The 19,462-nt window shown below is 37.7% G+C and overlaps 1 protein-coding gene across 3 annotated transcripts in view; it reads right to left on the bottom strand.

Moving 5' to 3' along the window:
- Nucleotides 1-17,636, bottom strand: part of arhgef40 (Rho guanine nucleotide exchange factor (GEF) 40) — a 91,227-nt gene extending 73,591 nt beyond the window's left edge. For all 3 annotated transcript variants that reach the window (XR_012382913.1, XR_012382912.1, XM_001919569.9), the window contains exons 1-3: nucleotides 17,369-17,636; nucleotides 2,883-2,972; nucleotides 1,563-1,670 (exon numbers count right to left, since the gene is read on the bottom strand). Coding sequence is in view for 1 of the 3 variants with exons in the window: in XM_001919569.9 (XP_001919604.4) it covers nucleotides 1,563-1,670; nucleotides 2,883-2,972; nucleotides 17,369-17,371 (201 nt within the window). In the remaining 2 variants the exon portion in view is untranslated. The remainder of the gene's footprint in view (nucleotides 1-1,562; nucleotides 1,671-2,882; nucleotides 2,973-17,368) is intronic.
- Nucleotides 17,637-19,462: the final 1,826 nt, after the last annotated feature.

Genomic DNA, 19,462 nt, shown 5'->3' with positions numbered 1-19,462 from the left:
TTCGCGTGTAAATTGCAGCGTGAACATTTAAGTTTACTCGCTTCATTCGCGCGTCAAACCCACTTCAGAACAGACGCAGATTGGCGTGATGGGCAGGGCTTCTGTCTGCCCCGTGACTCTAGCTTCATAGCTACAGGGCTAACATGGATTTTATGACGAAAATAACAGTGTTTATGTGCTTTATGAAGGATGATAAACAGCGTCGATACGTTTAGAGTCGTGTCTGAGTCCACTAAATCCTTTCAGAGGTGCATCCAGCTCTTGAAGCTCATAGACTCCTCCAGAAACTGAACCTGGCTGATGGAGGCTTTCAGCGGTGCTTCTGACTGAGCCCAGCCCAGTTTGATGAACTTCTTGTCAGTGTCTGCTGAGGGATTTCCCCTGGGACACCGACAACAGGCGATACGTCACAATCACGCCCCCACAAGAGCAAGCTCCTGATTGGTTAACACGGCACGAATGTCCGCTGAAGTTCAGATTTTCCAACTCAAGAGATTCGCACGTAACGTTCGTTAAGCGTGTCAAATGCGCAAAACGCTTAATTCGCCCCGCGCCATTTGCATCATTCGCGCTGTGCCATTTACGCGTATCGTGCCGCAGGATGTCTATTCGCGCGTTTGCATTGACTTAACATGTAAATCACTCGCGCTTGACGCGCATTCCGCATCTGGTGTGAATGCAGCATTAGGCCCAATCCAAATTCTACCCCTTAGCCCTTCCCCTTAACCCCTCGTTTTGCGTATTCACATGAAGGGGTAGTGGTGTCTTAATTCTCTTAAAGGTGTAGGGCTAAGCGGAAGGGCTAGATACCCCTTCAAACTGAGATTTTTCAGGACCACACTCGAAAGGGGTAAGGGTACAAAAATAGAATTGGGATTGGGCCTAATAATGACATAGCTACCAGACATCCCTAATAAGCAACATGATGAAGCTGCAGGCCCAGAGACCCAACTGCACGCTGAGACCAGCACTTCCAGACCTATCATAAGGGTTAGGGTCAAGTGTCTATTGTTGCTACTAGCTAGAGCAAGGGTGGCCAACCCTGTTCCTGGAGAGCCACCTTCCTGCAGATTTCAGTTGCTACCCATATCAAACACACCTGAACCAATTAATTAGGACCTGAACCCTGATAATTACAGGCAGGTGTGTTGGCAACTGAAATCTGCAGGAAGGTGGCTCTCCAGGAACAGGGTTGGCCACCCCTGAGCTAGAGAGTGCTAAGATGTCCTGGCTGCAGTCTGTAGTCACGATGACAAACTGGACCAAGTCCAATAAGTAGTGGACATTGTACCGCCCACTAAGGTAACCCATACTACTGTGATGGTTGGGTTTATGGTAGGGGTTGGCGTAGGCGATTGTCCATTATGTAGTGGACCTGGTCCAGTATGTCATCAAGCTGTATTCTGCAGCAAGGACTGTCATGAAGGAGCATGCAGTTGGGTCTCCGGACCTGCCGCTTCACCCGACCAAGCAGCAAGTGGCACTTGAGAAAACGATCTGAAAGTGCTGGTGTGGGTGTGCAAGCCTGAGCGTGCAGTTACCCCTAATAAGTGAACACTTACACATGCATGCTGCTGTAATCTATGCAGAAGGTGCTTGGCAGGAATGAAGAAATCCAGCAGATATCTCAAGCTGTCATGCTGGTAGGTGGACTCGAGTACGGAGAACACCTAGAAAAACACATTCACTTTAAATCAAGGAATTTCAAGACGGGAAAATGAAAACTACTTAGACGACTAAAACATCAAGACAGCCTTCACGGTAAGGATGTTACTTAGCACAAGTATGTTTGATAATTAAAAGTGCTGTATGTATTATTAACTAGTGGCTGAACTGTGTATTGCAGTACAAATTCAAAATACTGGAGACAGGTTATTTTTTTCACCTGGTTAAAACAGAAATGCTCAGTCACATGTCTTAAAAACACATGCAAATGATCAAAGTTCCCACTATTATGGTTCAACTAGCTCTTTATTCATTGCACATCCATTAATGTGACTATTGCAGATTCGACATTGCGATTCCAATGCTGAAACGATACCCTAGTAGCAAAGAATTCTGGCCCAGATTTGGCATAAAGCTGGCACAGCAGGCGTTCATCCGGCACTGGCATACAGCATGTGGGCCAAACATGGCCCGAGTTTGGCACCGTTTTTAAGGCGGCACACAAGATTTGGGCCAGATGAAAAACGTAGTATTTGGCCCAGATTTAAAAATGTGATAAGTGGGCCATGTGAGTTTGGCCAGTCTTGACCCACATTTAAAATACACTAAAATCATTTTTGAGTAAAGATAAAAAATTCTACCAATCAGGTCACTTTGAGAAAGAGCGTGCCCATAGCGTGCCTAAAGCGCATCACTCCATGGGTTTATCAATTTCATTGCAATCGTGACACACCAACCTATCTGGCCCAGTTCAGGCCCAGTTATGAGTTATTAACTTGGCTGAGACTTGGCCCAGATATGGTCCGTGTTTGGCCCTTGTCTGGAAGCCAGATCTGGTCCAGTCATGTACCGTAATTCACTGCGGCATGTGGGCCAAGCAAAACCTGATTGTGTGGGCCAGAGCTGGGCCAGAGAAATTTTGCTATGTGGGTATATTGTGCATCCCTAACACACTCAATCAGATAACTGACAGAATATCCAGAGAAATCAATGGAAGTCCATTTGATATTGTTCAGTTTTTCATGTTCCAGAATCAAAACAGCTTAATCCGTCCTAAAACTGACGGAATATCCTTAGAAAACAGAAACTAATGACCAATGGATGTCTATTGGGTTTTTATTTTTTTATTTATTTTTGTCATCTTTCAGAATCCCAGCAGCCCAATCAGTCCTAAAGCTGACAGAATATAGTGATAAAGCAGATACTGATGGTCTCACCTGAGAGAGGAGAGGAGGAGCGGTGCTTTCAAACGGAGGATACAGAGACGAGAGCGCCCCCTGCACACAGTCCTCGACCGCCTCTGAACCCTGAAACACAGATTATCATCAACAAAGACACACACACTGACCAGACGCTTCACATGTTACTCATCACAGCCGACAGCTTGTTTTACTCTTCCTCCTCCTGGACACAACTTCCTGTTTTGTGTTCCAGAGAGCATCCAAGACTTCCTGTGGGCCAAACGGACATCGTGACCTTTTCAACAGCTTCACTCAATTCTAGAAGCGCTTATCTGAGATATAGGCATGGGGGGATAACTGGTTTCAGGGTTTACCACGGTTTGGAAACGGTGTTAAACCTGCAAATATTTTCTGTCATACTGTTCCTACGGGATATTTAAGACTTATTTTTTTTTTTTATGCATGTTTTTTATTTTATTTTATTTTTTAGTGCAGCAGAAAGCACCCTCAAAATCAAAAGCTTCTGGTGAGCCCACGATTCAACATTATAAACCAACATCCAAACATGCTGAACAGTGCAGCGGATTTACTTAACATCCAGAGAGAAGAAAGATCTCCAAAGATGCCCTTTCAATTTTTAATTAGTGCATTGCAAACTAATGAAGACAGCAAAAGTCAATGATTTATTAGGAACCGAGCACCAAAACGGTGCGTAGGCCCTATTGGAATTGCTCTGTTTATTTTTATTCTTCCACTTCTTCTTCTTCTTTTCCGGAATGAATCGCGATTTTGAGGGTCTGAACATGGCCAAAAACTCATGAAACTTTGCACACGGCCTAGAAGTGGTGAACATTTAAGTTTGTTATAGGTTTCAAAAGTGGGCGTGGCAAAATTACTCGACAGCGCCACCGGGCTACGATTCACAAAAATTGGCACACACGTCAAACATGCCAATACCTTCAAAAGCCTCTTAAAAAAAAAACATTGAGTCACAATTATAGTGCCACCTGCTGACAGAAGGAAGCTCGGCATAAATCTGTGATTTTTTAATTTATATTTGCTTAAACTATTATTGTTCGCTGTTTTCTGTCATCCTGAGGCCACCAGGCGGTGGTGAGCCCGGGTGCGAGGTCCCTTTCATCGCTGCTTGCAGCTTTAATTTGAGTTGTTTAGCATCTTTACTGCTCCAAAATATTATAAACGTTTCATTTATTCATTTATTCATTCATTTTCTTTTAGGTGTAGTCCCTTTATTAATCAGGGGTCGCTACAGCGGAATGAATCACCAACTTATCCAGCATATGTCTTACATAGCGGATGCCCTTCCAGCTGCAACCCAGTACTGGGAGACAACCATACACGCTCATTCTCACACACACACACAAACACACACACACACAAATACACTAGGGCTAGTTTAGTATATTATTAAAGTATACAGTTTAATAGTATATTGGCGACGCGGTGGCACAGTGGGTAGCCCATTCGCCTCACAGCAAGAAGGTCGCTGGTTCGAGCCCCGGCTGGGTCAGTTGGTGTTTCTGTGTCTCCCCGTGTTGGCATGGGTTTCATCCGGGTGCTCCGGTTTCCCCCACAGTCTAAAGACATGCGCTATAGGGGAATTGGGTAGGCTAAATTGTCTGTAGTGTACCAGTACTGGGAAACACCCACACACACTCATTCTCTCACACACACACTCATACACTAGGGCCAATTTAGTATATTATTATAGTATATAATAGTATATTGGTGGTGCAGTGGGTAGCACGTTCGCCTCACAGCAAAAAAGGTTGCAAAACTCGGCTGGCTCAGTTGGCATTTCTGTGTGGAGTTTGCATGTTTTTCCCGTGTTGCGTGTTTCCCCCACAGTCCAAAGACATGCAATACAGGTGAATTGGGTAGGCTTAATTGATCGTAGTGTATGTGTGAATGAGTGTAAATGGGTGTTTCCCAATGATGGGTTGCAGCTGGAAGGGCATTCGCTGTGTAAAACATATGCTGGATAAGTTGGCGGTTCCATCCGCTGTGGTGACCCCAGATAAATAAAGGGACTAAGCCGAAGGCAAAAGGAATGAATGAATTAAAATTTGCAATATTTTTTAGAATTGCAAATGCATACAAATGTTCAAATATATGAGCTAAAAAAATCCCCATGGGTTTACACTTATATACTAACCCAATTGCACAATATAAAAGGTGCAGAACAAAGACTGTCAACTGTCCATGAATGTACTCTTACATGAAACTGTGGCACTGGATTAATCTCAGCGCTTCACATAAGAATGATCGTACTTCTGTGTGTGTTTTATGAATGAGGCCTATTGACATAAGCCCAAAGTCATCCTGACCAACACACACACACACACACACACACACACACACACACACACAAACGAATGAACGCTGATGTTTATGTTACGGCTGTTCCGTCGTCATGGCAACCCTGAACATTTTCCTCTGCTTTATTCCTCTCGCCGTCTCCTGAACGCTCTCTCAGGAGCCGCTTCTGAACATCATCTGACAACAATTACGCCGGAGCGTCTTCACAAAACACACATTATGCTCTCAGAAGTCGAGCATTGAGTGAAATAAACACAAAGACGAGGGAACGGAGAGAGCGAAAGTCAGCCAGGAAGGCCAGCGTGTTTGGGAGGGCGAGGAAAGAAAAACAAAGCGAGAGGGAAAAATGGCAGGAAAGAAAGTGAAATGAAAGAAGAATGCGAGAGGAACAGAGTTCGAGCAGAACTGGGAGCATTTTGGGGGGCCGAAATGGGGGAATGGTGAACATGTCACTCGAGGACAACACTAAAACATGCTAAATAGTCAGCAACACTAAAGATGGAGCTGTGTGGCTTTAGCTAGTCATATATAGGTGGCAATCTTTCCAGTTTTCTATATAAAGCATCAGATTTGCATGTGCATCTTATCTTAGATCTGCACACACACAACTGCAGTCAACACGGGGAAGGTGCTGATGTAACAGGGTTATATCGTATCTCTCCACTTGCATCCACTGAAATACTATTGGGAAGGAAGGGGTTAACATTTGTTTATTGTTTTACATGTGGAGCGCCCCTGTTCTGTTCAGCGTTACTGTTCTGACTGTTTTCACAACAATAAATCGCTAAAAAGACATATCAAAGTGAATATTTATTTACACAACACAAGACGCAAAAGAGATAAATTGGTGCCGTGACCCGGACGGGAGTGAGGTTTAGGGGGGTGAGTGTAGCAGAGGCCAGCTAGTGTGTGCTGTGCGGGTAAACCTCACTCCTCTGGCCTCTAAAGGTGCTCTAACGTCAGACACTAGAGGATATGGTCTTTGGCCTCCTTGGTAGAGCAACCAACTCCCATGCGGAAGGTCGCCAGTTCGATCCCAGCCTGGAACGGGTTGGGTGGCATAGGACCGGCGGGATTACGCTGACATGCATTATTTTTATTTCTTTATTTTCTGTTTTGCATTTGATTATTTTATAGTAAAATAATAAAGGAATGCAAGAGGAACAGAGTTAAAGCAAACCGAGGAGAATTTTTTTGGACCAATAATGGGGGACGGTGAACATGTCACTTGAGGACAACACTAATACATGCACATAGTGAAGTCAGGATGAATAAAAAGCTGTTTAATATTCTCAAGAAAACACATCAGTCCTTTTAGCTAGTCATGTCTAGGTGGCAATCGTTCCACTTTTCTATATAAAGCATCAGCTGTGCATGTGTATTGTATCTTAGAACTGCACACACACAACTGCAGTCAACACTGAGAAGTTACTGACATGCAGTTTTATTTGTTTTTTTTTTTTGCATTCAATTGTTTTAAAGTAAGATAAAAAAAATTATGCAAGAAAACATCAAAACAAGGGTGATTTCTGCAGGGAAGATGGGGAAACGGTGAACATATCACTAGAGGACAACATTAATAAACGCACATAGTGAAGTCAGGATGAATAAAGGGTTGTTTAACAATTTTATTTTATGCATTTGATTATTTTATAGTGAAATGAAAATTAATGCGAGAGAAATCAAGTTAAAGCAAAATGAGAATCATTTGGGGCAAAAAGGGGACAGTGAACATGTCACTTGAGGACAACACTATTAAATGCACATTTGAAAGTCAGGATGAATAAAGAGTTGTTTAACAATTTTATTTTATTTTTTGCATTTGATTCTTTTATAGTAAAATGAAAATTAATGCAAGAGAAACAGAGTTAAAGCAAAATGAGAATCATTTGGGCCAAAAAAAGGGAGGGCAGTGAACATGTCACTTGAGGACAACACTAATAAATGCACATTTGGAAGTCAAGGGGAACAAAGAGTTGTTTAATATTGTCAACAACAACAAAAAATGTCATTTTGTAGACCTTTTAGACATCAGTCCTCTTTAGCTAGCCATGTCTAGGTTAAAATCTTTCCAGTTTTCTATATAAAGCATCAGATTTGCATGTGTATTGTATCTTAGAACTGCACACACACAACTGCAGTCAACACTGAGAGGTTACTGACAGACATTATTTATATTTCTTTAGTTGCGTTTCTGGGTCCCACTTTATATTAAGTGTCCTTAACTACTATGTACATACATCAAAAAATAATTACAATGTACTTACTGTGTTTATAATGTATTTGAGAACACTTGTGGTGTTTTTGGGTTGGGATAGAGGTTGGGTTATGGACAGGTTTTGTGGCATGGGTAGGTTTAAGGGTGGGTTGAGGTGTAAGGGATGGTCAACAGTGTATTTACAAATGTAGTTACAAAGGTTAATTATAGATGTAATTACATACAGGTATTTAATCAAGCATAAGTACACAGTAAATACATGTATTTACACAATAAGTACATTGTAACAAACTATTAAATCCTGTGTAAGTACATATTAGTTAAGGCCACTTAATATAAAGTGGGACCCGTTTCTGTTTTGCATTTGATCATTTTATAGTAAAATGAAAAGGAATGCAAGAGAAACTGAGTTAAAGCAAATCAAGGAGAATTTTTGGAGCCAAAATGAGGGACAGTGAAGATGTCATTTGAGGACAACACTAATACATGCACATAGTGAAGTCAGGATGAATAAAGGGTTGTTTAATATTGTCAACAAAAACTTTAGTCCTTTTAGCTATAGTCATGTCTAGGTTGCAATCTTTCCAGTTTTCTCTATAAAGCATCAGATTTGCATGTGCATCTTATCTTTGAACTGCACACACACAACTGCAGTCAACACTGGGAGGTTACAGATATGCATTTCTTTATTTCTTTAGCTGCGTTTTCTTTTTTTGCTTTCGATTATTTCACAGAATAAAGAAAAAGAAAGCAGGAAAAACAGAGTTAAAGCAGAATGAAGATCATATTTGGGGGCCAAAGTGTGTGTGGGGGGGGTACAGTGAAGATGTCATTTGAGGACAACACTAATAATGCATATAGTGAAGTCAGGATGAATAAAAAGTTGTTTAATATCGTCAAGAAAACACATCAGTCCTCTTTAGCTAGTCATGTCTAGGTTGCAATCTTTCTACTTTTCTCTATAAAGCATCAGATTTGCATGTGCATCTTATCTTAGATCTGCACACACACAACTGCAGTCAACACTGAGAAGTTACAGACAGGCATTGCTTTAGTTCTTTAGCTGCGTTTTCTGTTTTGTATTCAATTCTTTTAGAGTAAAAAGGGAAAATGCATGAAAAATAGAGTTAAAGCAAAACGAGGTTGGGGGGGTTTGCATCTTCGCACCACCCCATTCAGTTTGTGATCACTTCCAACCCCCTTCCCCCCACCCCACTGTTCTGTTTGTGATATAAATTAACTTACTTTACTTTTTTTTTTTACATATTTAAGTGAATTAAACTTAAAACGATTAGTCAGATTAAGAAAATATGTTGTTTTGAACACACAGATGGTCAAAGTGTTTCTGCAAAATGTCGTGTGATGTGTGTAGGTTAGACAGAGGATCCTGAAATAGCAATGCAACTGAAGGTGTATAATGACATCTCCACACGTTTCTTTTAGTCTGTGTGCTCAGTGTGATCGGTGGCCAGCAGTGTGTCATTGTTCCTGCTTAACTTCCTCTCTTTCTCAGCAGATGCGAACGGAAAAGAGTCGAGAGAGAGAGAGAGAGAGAGAGAGAGAGAGAGAGAGAGAGAGAGAGAGAGAGAACAGAATGATGAAATCCAGATGCAGCAAATGTGGGAAAAAGAGAGAGATAATCTGAATAATTTTCATTCATTCATTCATTCATTCATTTATTTTCCTTCAGCTCATTCCCTTATTTATCAGGGGTCGCCACGGCGGAATGAATCGCTAACTATTCCAGCGTATGTTTTACACAGCGGATGCCCTTCCAGCAGCCAATTTAGTTCATCAATTCCCCTATAGCGCATGACTGTGGGGGAAACCCACAACAGGGGAGAACGGGGAGAACATGCAAACTCCACACAGGAACGCAAACTGACGCAGCCGGGACATCTCAATTAGATTCAGGTCAGGACTTTCACCAGTAAAACAGGGCTTGTCACACAGCATCATGTACTTTGTGCTTTTTTTTTCTCCCTTAAAAATAAAACCCCCATTTAAAAACTGCATAATGTGTTTACTTGCATTCATTCATTCATTCATTCATTTTCTTGTCGGCTTAATCTGGGGTCGCCACAGCGGAATGAACCGGCAACTTATCCAGCAAGTTTTTACGCAGTGGATGCCCTTCCAGCCGCAGCCCATCTCTGGGAAACATCCACACACACATTCACACACACTCATACACTACGGACAATCTAGCCTACCCAGTTCACCTGTACCGCATGTGTTTGGACTGTGGGGGACACAGGAGCACCCGGAGGAAACCCACGCCAACACGAGGAGAACATGCAAACTCCACACAGAAACACCAAATGAGCTGAGGCTCGAACCAGCGACCTTCTTGTTGTGAGGCGACAGCACTACCTACTGCGCCACTGCCTCGCCGTTTACTTGCGTTATCACTGACTAATATTTAAACTTATTTGGTGATCTGAAATATTAAAGTGACAAATAAAACAAGCAAAATAATTAAATGTGCAAACTGTGCACGATTATATAATGACTTAACGCTTTCATTGAGTGTGACAGGGCTTTTTCTGCTGCAGCCCCCCGACTGTGGAATGGTCTGCCTTTACAGGTCCGGTCATGTTCTTCACTTAGTGCTTTTAAGTCTCATCTAAAAAATCACCTTCTGTCTCTTGCCTTTGATTGTAATTAATTTTAATCTGTTTTATATATTTTGCAAATTTTTTATATAGGTATAGATTTTGTATGCTGGTCGTTTTGTAAAGCACTTTGGTCAACATCTGTTGTTTTTAAATGTGCTCTATAAATAAATAAAGCAAACAGTGTTTCTGTAATCTGCAATGCTTGGCGATACTTATTTTCAAGGAACTGAATTGAGAGAGAGAAGAGGAAGAGAGGTGTAAGATTCAGCAGGAACTCTTTTCTTCTTTCTGAGAGGAACTTCTGATCTCACAGCTTCTGTCGTCTTCAATCGTGTCTTTATTCAGTTTCTATTGGCAGACTTCAGGAACTGATGACTCGTATCTCCAATCCTAATTTTGGCCGTATTTTGCATACGTCTATAGATGTCAGTGTTTGCTCAACATATACGCCACTTTTTCATCTCCAGTTATCAGAGTTGCATTCAACACATTACTGTTAGAAATAGAAATGTTGTATTCGTGTTCATGTTTCTTAAGAGACGTCTCGACTGCATTTATTGTATGCGAAACAAAACACCACTGTGAAATATTGCGATTTTAAATAACGGTATTATGTGTGAATATATTTTTAAAAATGTAATATTTCCTGTGATATAACGCTGATTTCTCTGCATTATTTCGACAATTTTCAGAGTCACATGTTCACTCAGAAATTGGTATAATATGCTGATTTGATGATTACAAAATATTTCAGATTATTACTAATGTTGAAACCATTAGAAACGTTCTTCGTACGTGGATTACTCAATTAGCTGGATTTGGTAATTGATGATTTGACACGATCCAGGATCGTTTCGTTCTTCAAAACTGATCCGAGAGTTGTTGTCATAGTAACAGTTCTGGTAGCTCAAACCTGCTAGGGAGCAGGCTTATTTCATATAAACAGGATTAGACAGGATTCGGGTCAGTTCAAGCAAGGATAAAACTGAAAGTATGTACCGAATTCTGATATTTTCTTACAGTAGTAGTTATATACACATATATATATATATATATATATATATATATATATATATATATATATATATATATTTATTATTTTTTTTTATATATATATATATATATATATAGTTAGAAAATTTATATTAATAAAACTTATTTATTTAATAAAATTAATTTAATAAAAGTACAAAGACTGTCATCTGGTGGTTTAAAGAGAAAATTTATTGATATGAACTTTTTAGATTGCGTTATTACAATTTGTGTATGATAATAGAAATTGCTTTTTTTTTAAGCAATAATACATTTATGCAGTCATAAACATGTTTTGAGAGTTAATATGACGGTGATTTGATGCTTCAAAAGTTGCAGACGCCTTTACCAATATCAAAATGTTTTTGTAAACATCCAGTTATTCTTTACACCGATTAAGAAACCGGCTACTATAATACTACTATGGCTAGTCTAATAAAGAAAATGCGCTCTAACTGTAAAACTAAATAAATTGTTAAATACTCTCGACACATGAAAGAGTAAAGCCTGCAGCTCACAACAAATGAGTTGCGTGTCATATTTAACAAACCGTTTACGACAAATTTGATGTAACTTAGCTCATATGGATAATTGAATATTAATCAGATGATGTCATTACGCTGCTGTGCCGTCAGCCAATCATTGCATTGCTGATCATGATTTCAAGGATCGATAGATCAGTCCCTCACAACACACGCAGCGATCTCAGATCAGTTCATCCAGACATTTTAATCTAATTCATGAACTTGTTTGAAGAACCAAATTAGCCAGAGATCAGTTATCAAGATGAACAGATCCAGGATCTGCCAAATCATCTTAGATCGTTTTAGCGAGGTACGAAAAACAGAGACCAGTTGTGCTGCTTCTTAAATCTAAACGTTTAATTCAGCACAGGAAAAAACTGACTTGATATGATTGAGACTTGATTAAGATACATTATAAAAGTCAATTTTGACCAACTTAATGCGCCATTGATGAATAAAATTAAAGGTAGAAATAAATCACTGAAAAGGTGTTAAAGATGCACTAAATTAATTTTGATAAACAATATTGATATTTGAAAGCACCAAAACAAACCTGCCCATGACCCAGCACGACCACGCTCCGTATGTCATTATTACTAGACACACCTGTTACTGCTGATTGGCTGCCCATAACCCAACATGACCCTCCCACTTTACTTATCCTCATAACTTTATACTTTATCCTACTTTATACTTTGCCACAGCCACATCACCCTGCAGCCTAACACCGGTTACTCACTGAAGCTAAGCAGGGCTGAGCCTGGTCAGTACCTGGATGGGAGACCACTAGGGAACACTAGGTTGCTGTTGGAAGTGGTGCTAGTGAGGCCAGCAGGGGGCGCTCTATCTCTATTTCATAGGTCGCCACTGAGGAATGAACCACCAACTTATCCAGCATATGTTTTACGCAGCAGATGCCCTTCTGGCTGCAACACAGTACTGGGAAACACCCATACACATCAATTCACACACACACACACACACACACACACACACACACACGCATGTGTTAAACCCACGCCAACACGGGGAGAACATGCAAACTCCACACAGTAATGCCAACTGGCCCAGCTGGGACTCGAACCAGCAACCTTCTTGCTGTGAGGCGACAGTGCTATCCACTGAGCCACCGTGCCACCCCAAAATGATGTGTTATTTCAACCCAATTCCAATACGGACTAATCCAAGTGCTGGGTTACTTTTTAAGTAAAATCAATAGGATCAAATTTAACCCAATGTTTGGGTTAGTCCATATTTGGGTTAAAATAACCCAGCATTTCTTATGTGTGTGTGTGTTTTTAAGATAACCCCCATCAATACTAACCATGACCCTTACTGCTGATTGGCTGCTCATAACCCATCGTAAACCCGCCTCTTTTTAATAGATCCACTATCAATACTAGACACACCCCTTATTTCTGATTGGGTATTCTGCCCATAAACCTAAAAAAAGTCCCCGCCCCTTTTGGGCATGCCTGCTATAGTTTCTCGCCACGCTCCCTACAGCCGAGGGGCTGGAAGTGTGTTTTGGGACTCTGCCTGACAGTGATGTGATATTCATTTTTTTTCAAATGCTGCTTATTGCACCTTTATTATTATTATTTGAAACCTTACTGACCCCAAACCTGTTATCTGTGTAGATCAACATGCTTCTGCTGAATTTGTTTTGATCCTCACTGGCCTCCACGATGCTTTTGCAGTGAAGCACAGATCTGTGCTGTACATATTTCTCACTGTAGAGTGAGATTTTTAACATATATGTGCGTGTACAGTGTTCACTGCATGTACGGGTCACAAGCGGATGCTTTAGTCCAAGAGAGGGAGCGAATATACAGTCTGTTTACTATTCAGATAATAGCATATAAAGACAAATTAACAAGTGTGTGTGTGTGTGTGTGTGTGTGTGTGTGTGTGTGTGTGCTGGTTTTAGTAGTTTACACTGACAGAAATGTGTATAATGTCATGTGTGTGAGCAAGTTACTTAAATACTCAATTATTGTGGGTAATGAGGACATGTCCTGATGTCCTTGTAATTCAGAATGCTTAAACATCTTCATTACCAGGGTTTTCTTCACAGTCGAATATTGCCACAGGATTCCTGAGAGAGTTAATTTTACAGGTAGGATAATAGTAAAGTAGCTTTTACCGTGTTTAATAAATTACTCCTATGAAAAGTCCTTGTAAACCATCAATACCAACATGTGTGTGTTTGTACTGATGTGTTTTCCATGCACTCGCACCTCTCCCAACTGAAAATGAATCATCTGCCTCTATTTCAGGTTATGTGGAAAATGCAACTTCACCCAAACCACCATCACGTCTGTTCACTTCTCTCTCTCTCTCTCTCTCTCTCTCCCTCTGCACTCTCTCTCTCTCTGTCCAGCCAGACGCTCCACCCTTCCACACACACACACACACACACAGTGACCACAGCTGAAGGCACATCTGCATCAGTGCTCTTCTGCTCTGTTTACACACCGTCAGACAGACAGTAACATACACACACACACACACACACACATGCACAGCAGAAATCATCATCAGTCCCTGATTTATCAAGAGTTTTCTGGCTGTAAAACGTCACAGTTTCACTTCAGCAAAGTCGTGAAAACTATTCATGCTTTCAAGAGTCGGTTCTATTCCTGTTAAGAGTCTGCTTTTTTTGTTCAGCCATGCAATTCTGTTTTATTATATATGTGTTATTAACTGTATTCAGCTACAATTGTCTATGAGTTTAATATTCTGCATTATCTATTGTATTGCTTTATTAATTACTACTATTTTCTCTTAAATTTGAGACTCGGACGACGCAGTGGCGCAGTAGGTAGTGCTGTCGCCTCACAGCAAGAAGGTCGCTGGGTCGAACCTCGGCTCAGTTGGCATTTCTGTGTGGAGTTTGCATGTTCTCCCTGCCTTCATGTGGGTTTCCTCCGGGTGCTCCGGTTTCCCCCACAGTCCAAACACATGCGGTACAGGTGAATTGGGTAGGCTAAATTGTCCGTAGTGTATGAGTGTGTGTGTGTGAATGTGTGTGTGGATGTTTCCCAGAGATGGGTTGCGGCTGGAAGGACATTCACTGCATAAAAACGTAGTGGATAAGTTGGCGGTTCATTCCGCTGTGGAGACCCCGGATTAATAAGGGGACTAAGCCGACAAGAAAACGAATGAATGAAATTTGAGACTCTACAAGGTTTATGCATTCATAAGTTAACAAAAAAATAAGTATGATGAATATCTGTGCTGATTTATTAATTAAACATAGTTAATAATACTAATAATAATACTAACGATTTATTAAACTCCACAGTTGTGCTTGTTAACATTTAGTAATGCATAGCGAGTTAACAAATTACTTTATTTTCATTTATTTATTCATTCTTTTCGACTCAGTCCCTTTATTAATCTATTATAATCTATCAATTTTAGCATACCCAATTCACCTGTACATGTCTTTGGACTTGTGGGGGTAACCCACGTGAACACGGGGAGAACGTGCAAACTCCACACAGAAATGCCAACTGACCCAGCCGAGGCTCAAACCAGCGACCTTCTTGCTGTGAGGCAAACATGCACCACCGCCCATATTTTTCTTCATTAACCAACATTAGCAAATATTACAATAAATGTATTGCTTATTAAATTACATTTACTAATTAACTGAACCTTATAGTAAAGCATCAGCTATATTTGTGTGAATTCATATCAAACTATCTAATTAAATGCAATGAAAGTCATACTTTTTTTTCAGTTTACTGTTATTCTGTGATTTAAATACCTATTAACTCATAGTTTTAATATTTTCCTTATATGCTAATGTCACACAGCAAAGAAAATTAATCAAAAATATTCAACTCTGTTTATGTATTTGTTTTTATTTAACTATGCGGCTCTGTTATATTTGTTGTTTTTATATAATAACAATAATTATCATTACTTTATTTTATAGCATTTTACATAAAATACGACTTAAAGTGCTTCACAAGCACAAAGGTAATATTAAAAACACTATAAGCAGAACATACTCAAAGCTTTGAATGATTCAACAAGTAGAAGCAAACACAGAAAACAACACGCACACAGAACAAAAACAAGAAGAGCAAAATATAAGCAACATTCAAAGTAAGTCATGAAAACAAGAAGACTATTATACAGATGTTATCCTTTCACCCCATTCAAGTATGCAATTGTATTATATGTTCTGTTTTAACAGCACTGTATTTAATCTAGCATTAAAACAAATATTAAAAACAGCATAAGGTCATCAAAGCTTTGAATTAATCAACAGGCAGAAGCAAAATACAGAGAATAAAGTGCACACAAAAAACAAGCAGATGCAAATGTAAAGCAAGAACATTAACAATAAGTCATAAAAACACAAAGAGAAATGTTATCCGACTATTCTATTACACTTTCACTCCCATTCAAGCATGCAATTTTATTATATTACAATTTATATGTACTGTTTTAACTGCACTGGATATGATTTTGCATTAAAATATATATTAAAAACAGCATACGCATAAGGTAATCAAAGCTTTGAATGATTCAACAACAATGAAAAAAATATTCAAAGATGATTCCTTGCATTAACTTAATTTTTTTAAGTTAAGGGGTTGTAAACAATGTTTACGTTGCATTTAAACAAATAAATTAAGTTGAACATTACTAAATTTAATTTGTTTGTTTAAATTCAACACAAATACATTGTTTGCAACGATTTGGCAGACAACATTTAAGCAAAATACAGAGATTAAAGTGCACATAAAAACCAAGCAGAAGCAAATGAAAGTAAGAGCATTACAAATAAGTCATAAAATTAAGAAGAAAAAAATATTATACAAATGTTATCCAACTATATTACTTTCACTCATTTTCAAGTATGCAATTTTATTAAATGATCATATTGTACTGTTTTAACTGTATTGCTGCCTTTTATATATACAAAAACTCTGTTTAGTTTAGGTTATTTGCATTATACTTCACTATACTCTCCTCATATGGAGCATTTCATCATCCAGACAGAGCTGAAACTGAACAGAGTGAGTGATGAGCTGAGGGGATTTCCCCACATCACTGTTCTGTCTGGCATTTACCACAGTAGCCACAGTTTCCACCAATACAACCGCTAATATTACTATCAGCACAGTACTCATACAGCATTAATATGAGGAGCAGTATGAGAAGCTGGCGACACTTTTATTATTGTAAGTTTTGTTTCAGCGCCATTTTTATTTGTTTAGTCTGATGACAGTCATGACTATAAACAAATGCTGGGCTGAATTGAACCCACTGTTGAATCAAATGTAGACAAATCCAACGTTAAGCTAATGTTTTTGTTAATTAAACTTGATTACACCTTTTAACCCTCAACATTAAGTCAATATTTGAGCTAATGTCAAACTGTTCAGCGTTTAATATCAACCGCACAAGCCGTTTTCCATTAATACCGTAAATAAATAACTAGCATCAATGGTATTTTCCCCATCACTGTGGTGATTTTGTAAATACAGCACATTCCTACAGTCGCTTCAAACAAAGAAACACCAGTTCCTTTCATTGCAGACCTGCTGGACAGACAGTGGTTATGAATAAGTTAGCTTGTGAACGAATTCCAGCAACAAACTCAACAATAAAAGTTCGTCGATTTGGTTTTATGCTAATTCTTTCATGCTAATTACATCATCGGTCGCGACGTATCTATCGTCCATCGCGTTTTATTCACTCTGAAATGTGTTTTAACGCAGACATCCGTGCTAATCAATGTCAAAAGTAAACTCTGTGAGGACTCACCATGACTTTCTCGTCCTGTTTGACTACATCGCTGTGTCTGGCATTAATATCCAGCTGCAGACCCGCACTCAAAGCTGTGTTTTAGCGGTGTTTTCTCTGTTTATTGTTACTCAGTGTGAAGTTTAGTGGAAAGCGGGAGTTATACGGTGGAAACTGAGAGAAAAGGAGGCATTTGAGTCCCTCCCATCTGCTGAAAAAGAGCTGCTGTGAGGCGGACTCACTCTTTCCACTGACCGCGGTGAAGTCTAGAAGGGATACAGCTGCGGACACTTGGCATTACCGTGAGGGTTTATTTTAAGGGTAGACCTTAATAAAACACAATTTAATGGGTAACTTAATAGATAATATAAATTATTATTTAATTATAAATAATGACTATAATTTTTAGTAAGCCATCAAACTCTAAAATCCTCCACATCTGCATTAAACAACCTATACACACACTGTAAAACATGATGCACTGCAGAAATAAAATAACCAAAAGGGAAAAATAGGTTTCTTTGAGTTTTTGCTTTTTTCTATATCTAAACATTGCTGAAAATAATAAATAAATTATTACATTCATATAAAATCAAAGAAATTAATATAATAAATACATACATAAAAGAGAAAATATATTTATTTTTGAGTTTTTTATTTTATTTAAAATAAATATTTAAAAAGTCCTCAAAAATAAATAGATATAATATTAATATCAATAACAATAAAGAAAAAAAGAAAGAAAGGAAAAAAAAATAGCTGTCTTGCTTTTTTAGTTTTTGTCTTTTTTCTAGTACAAATTTCTAAAACAATTCTCAAAATAAATATAACAAATAAATAAATAAACAAATAAAAATATTTGTCTAGACCAAATATCTATAATCCCCATAAATAAATAAACATATAGTAATAATACTACTACTACTAATAATAATAATAATAATAATAATAATAATAATAATAATAATAATAAATAAATAAATAAATAAATAATTTTAATTAATATTTTTTTCCAGTCTAATTATCTAAAACAATTCTCAAAATAAATACAAAAATATAATAAATAAATAAATAAATAAAAGATTTTTCAAGGCCAAATATCTTAATAATCCTCATAAATAAATAAACATAATAGTAATAATAATAAATAAACAAACAAATAAATAATGTTCTAGCTTTTTTAGTTTTTGTCTTTTTTTCTAGTCCAGTTATCTAAAAAATTGCCCATAATATATATATATATATATATATATATATATATATATATATATATATATATATATATATATATATATATATATATATATATATATATATAATAAATAAATAAAATATTTTTCTAGCATAAACATCCAAATAATCCTCATAAATAAACATATAATGATAATAAAAACAATAATAATAATCCTCATAAATAAATAAATAAATAATAGTTTTCTTGCTTTTGTAGTTTTTGTCTTTTTCTAGTCATATTTATTGCTCCTAATAAATACAAAAATATAATAAAATAATAAATAAAAGTATTTTTCTAGTCAAAATATTTAAAAATACTTAGATGAAGAAGTAAAAATATTAAGTTTTCAGACATAATAATAGCCTAAGTGTAAATTTAGCGAGGTTTTCCTTAAAACTAAATTTTCTGCTAATATGAATTAAAATAATCTTGTTTAAGACTGAATTAGAAATATTTTTCTTACCCCATTAAATTAGCTTTTACTAAGAAATAATTAACTTCATTTTAACTATTTGTGAGCACATTTGTTTTATGTAATTGATCATAAAACAAATTAAACTGAGAAAGAAACATGATTGTGTTATTGGGTTTGTCCATGTTTGACCCTATATTAGTAATACAGACAAGTCGAACCGTTTTAATTAAAGTTAATTTGAGTTAATAATTCAGACTGTTAAATATTATTATTTTATTGTTACCAATAAATCAAAAGGTAACAAGGAGTTAAAAATTGTAAATCGAATTTAAATGAAAGAAGCAAACATAATATTAAATAAATACTCCGACATTGGATTTATCCATGGTTGAAGCAATATTACATGAAAACCCAGATGTTTTTAGAGGCTAGTACATTTGTAAGATTATTGACTATTCCTAAACTG

The sequence above is a fragment of the Danio rerio genome, chromosome 7, assembly GCF_049306965.1.
Source record: "Danio rerio strain Tuebingen ecotype United States chromosome 7, GRCz12tu, whole genome shotgun sequence".
Classification (NCBI taxonomy): Eukaryota; Metazoa; Chordata; class Actinopteri; order Cypriniformes; family Danionidae; genus Danio; species Danio rerio.
This window is presented reverse-complemented; position numbering and strand designations above follow the sequence as displayed.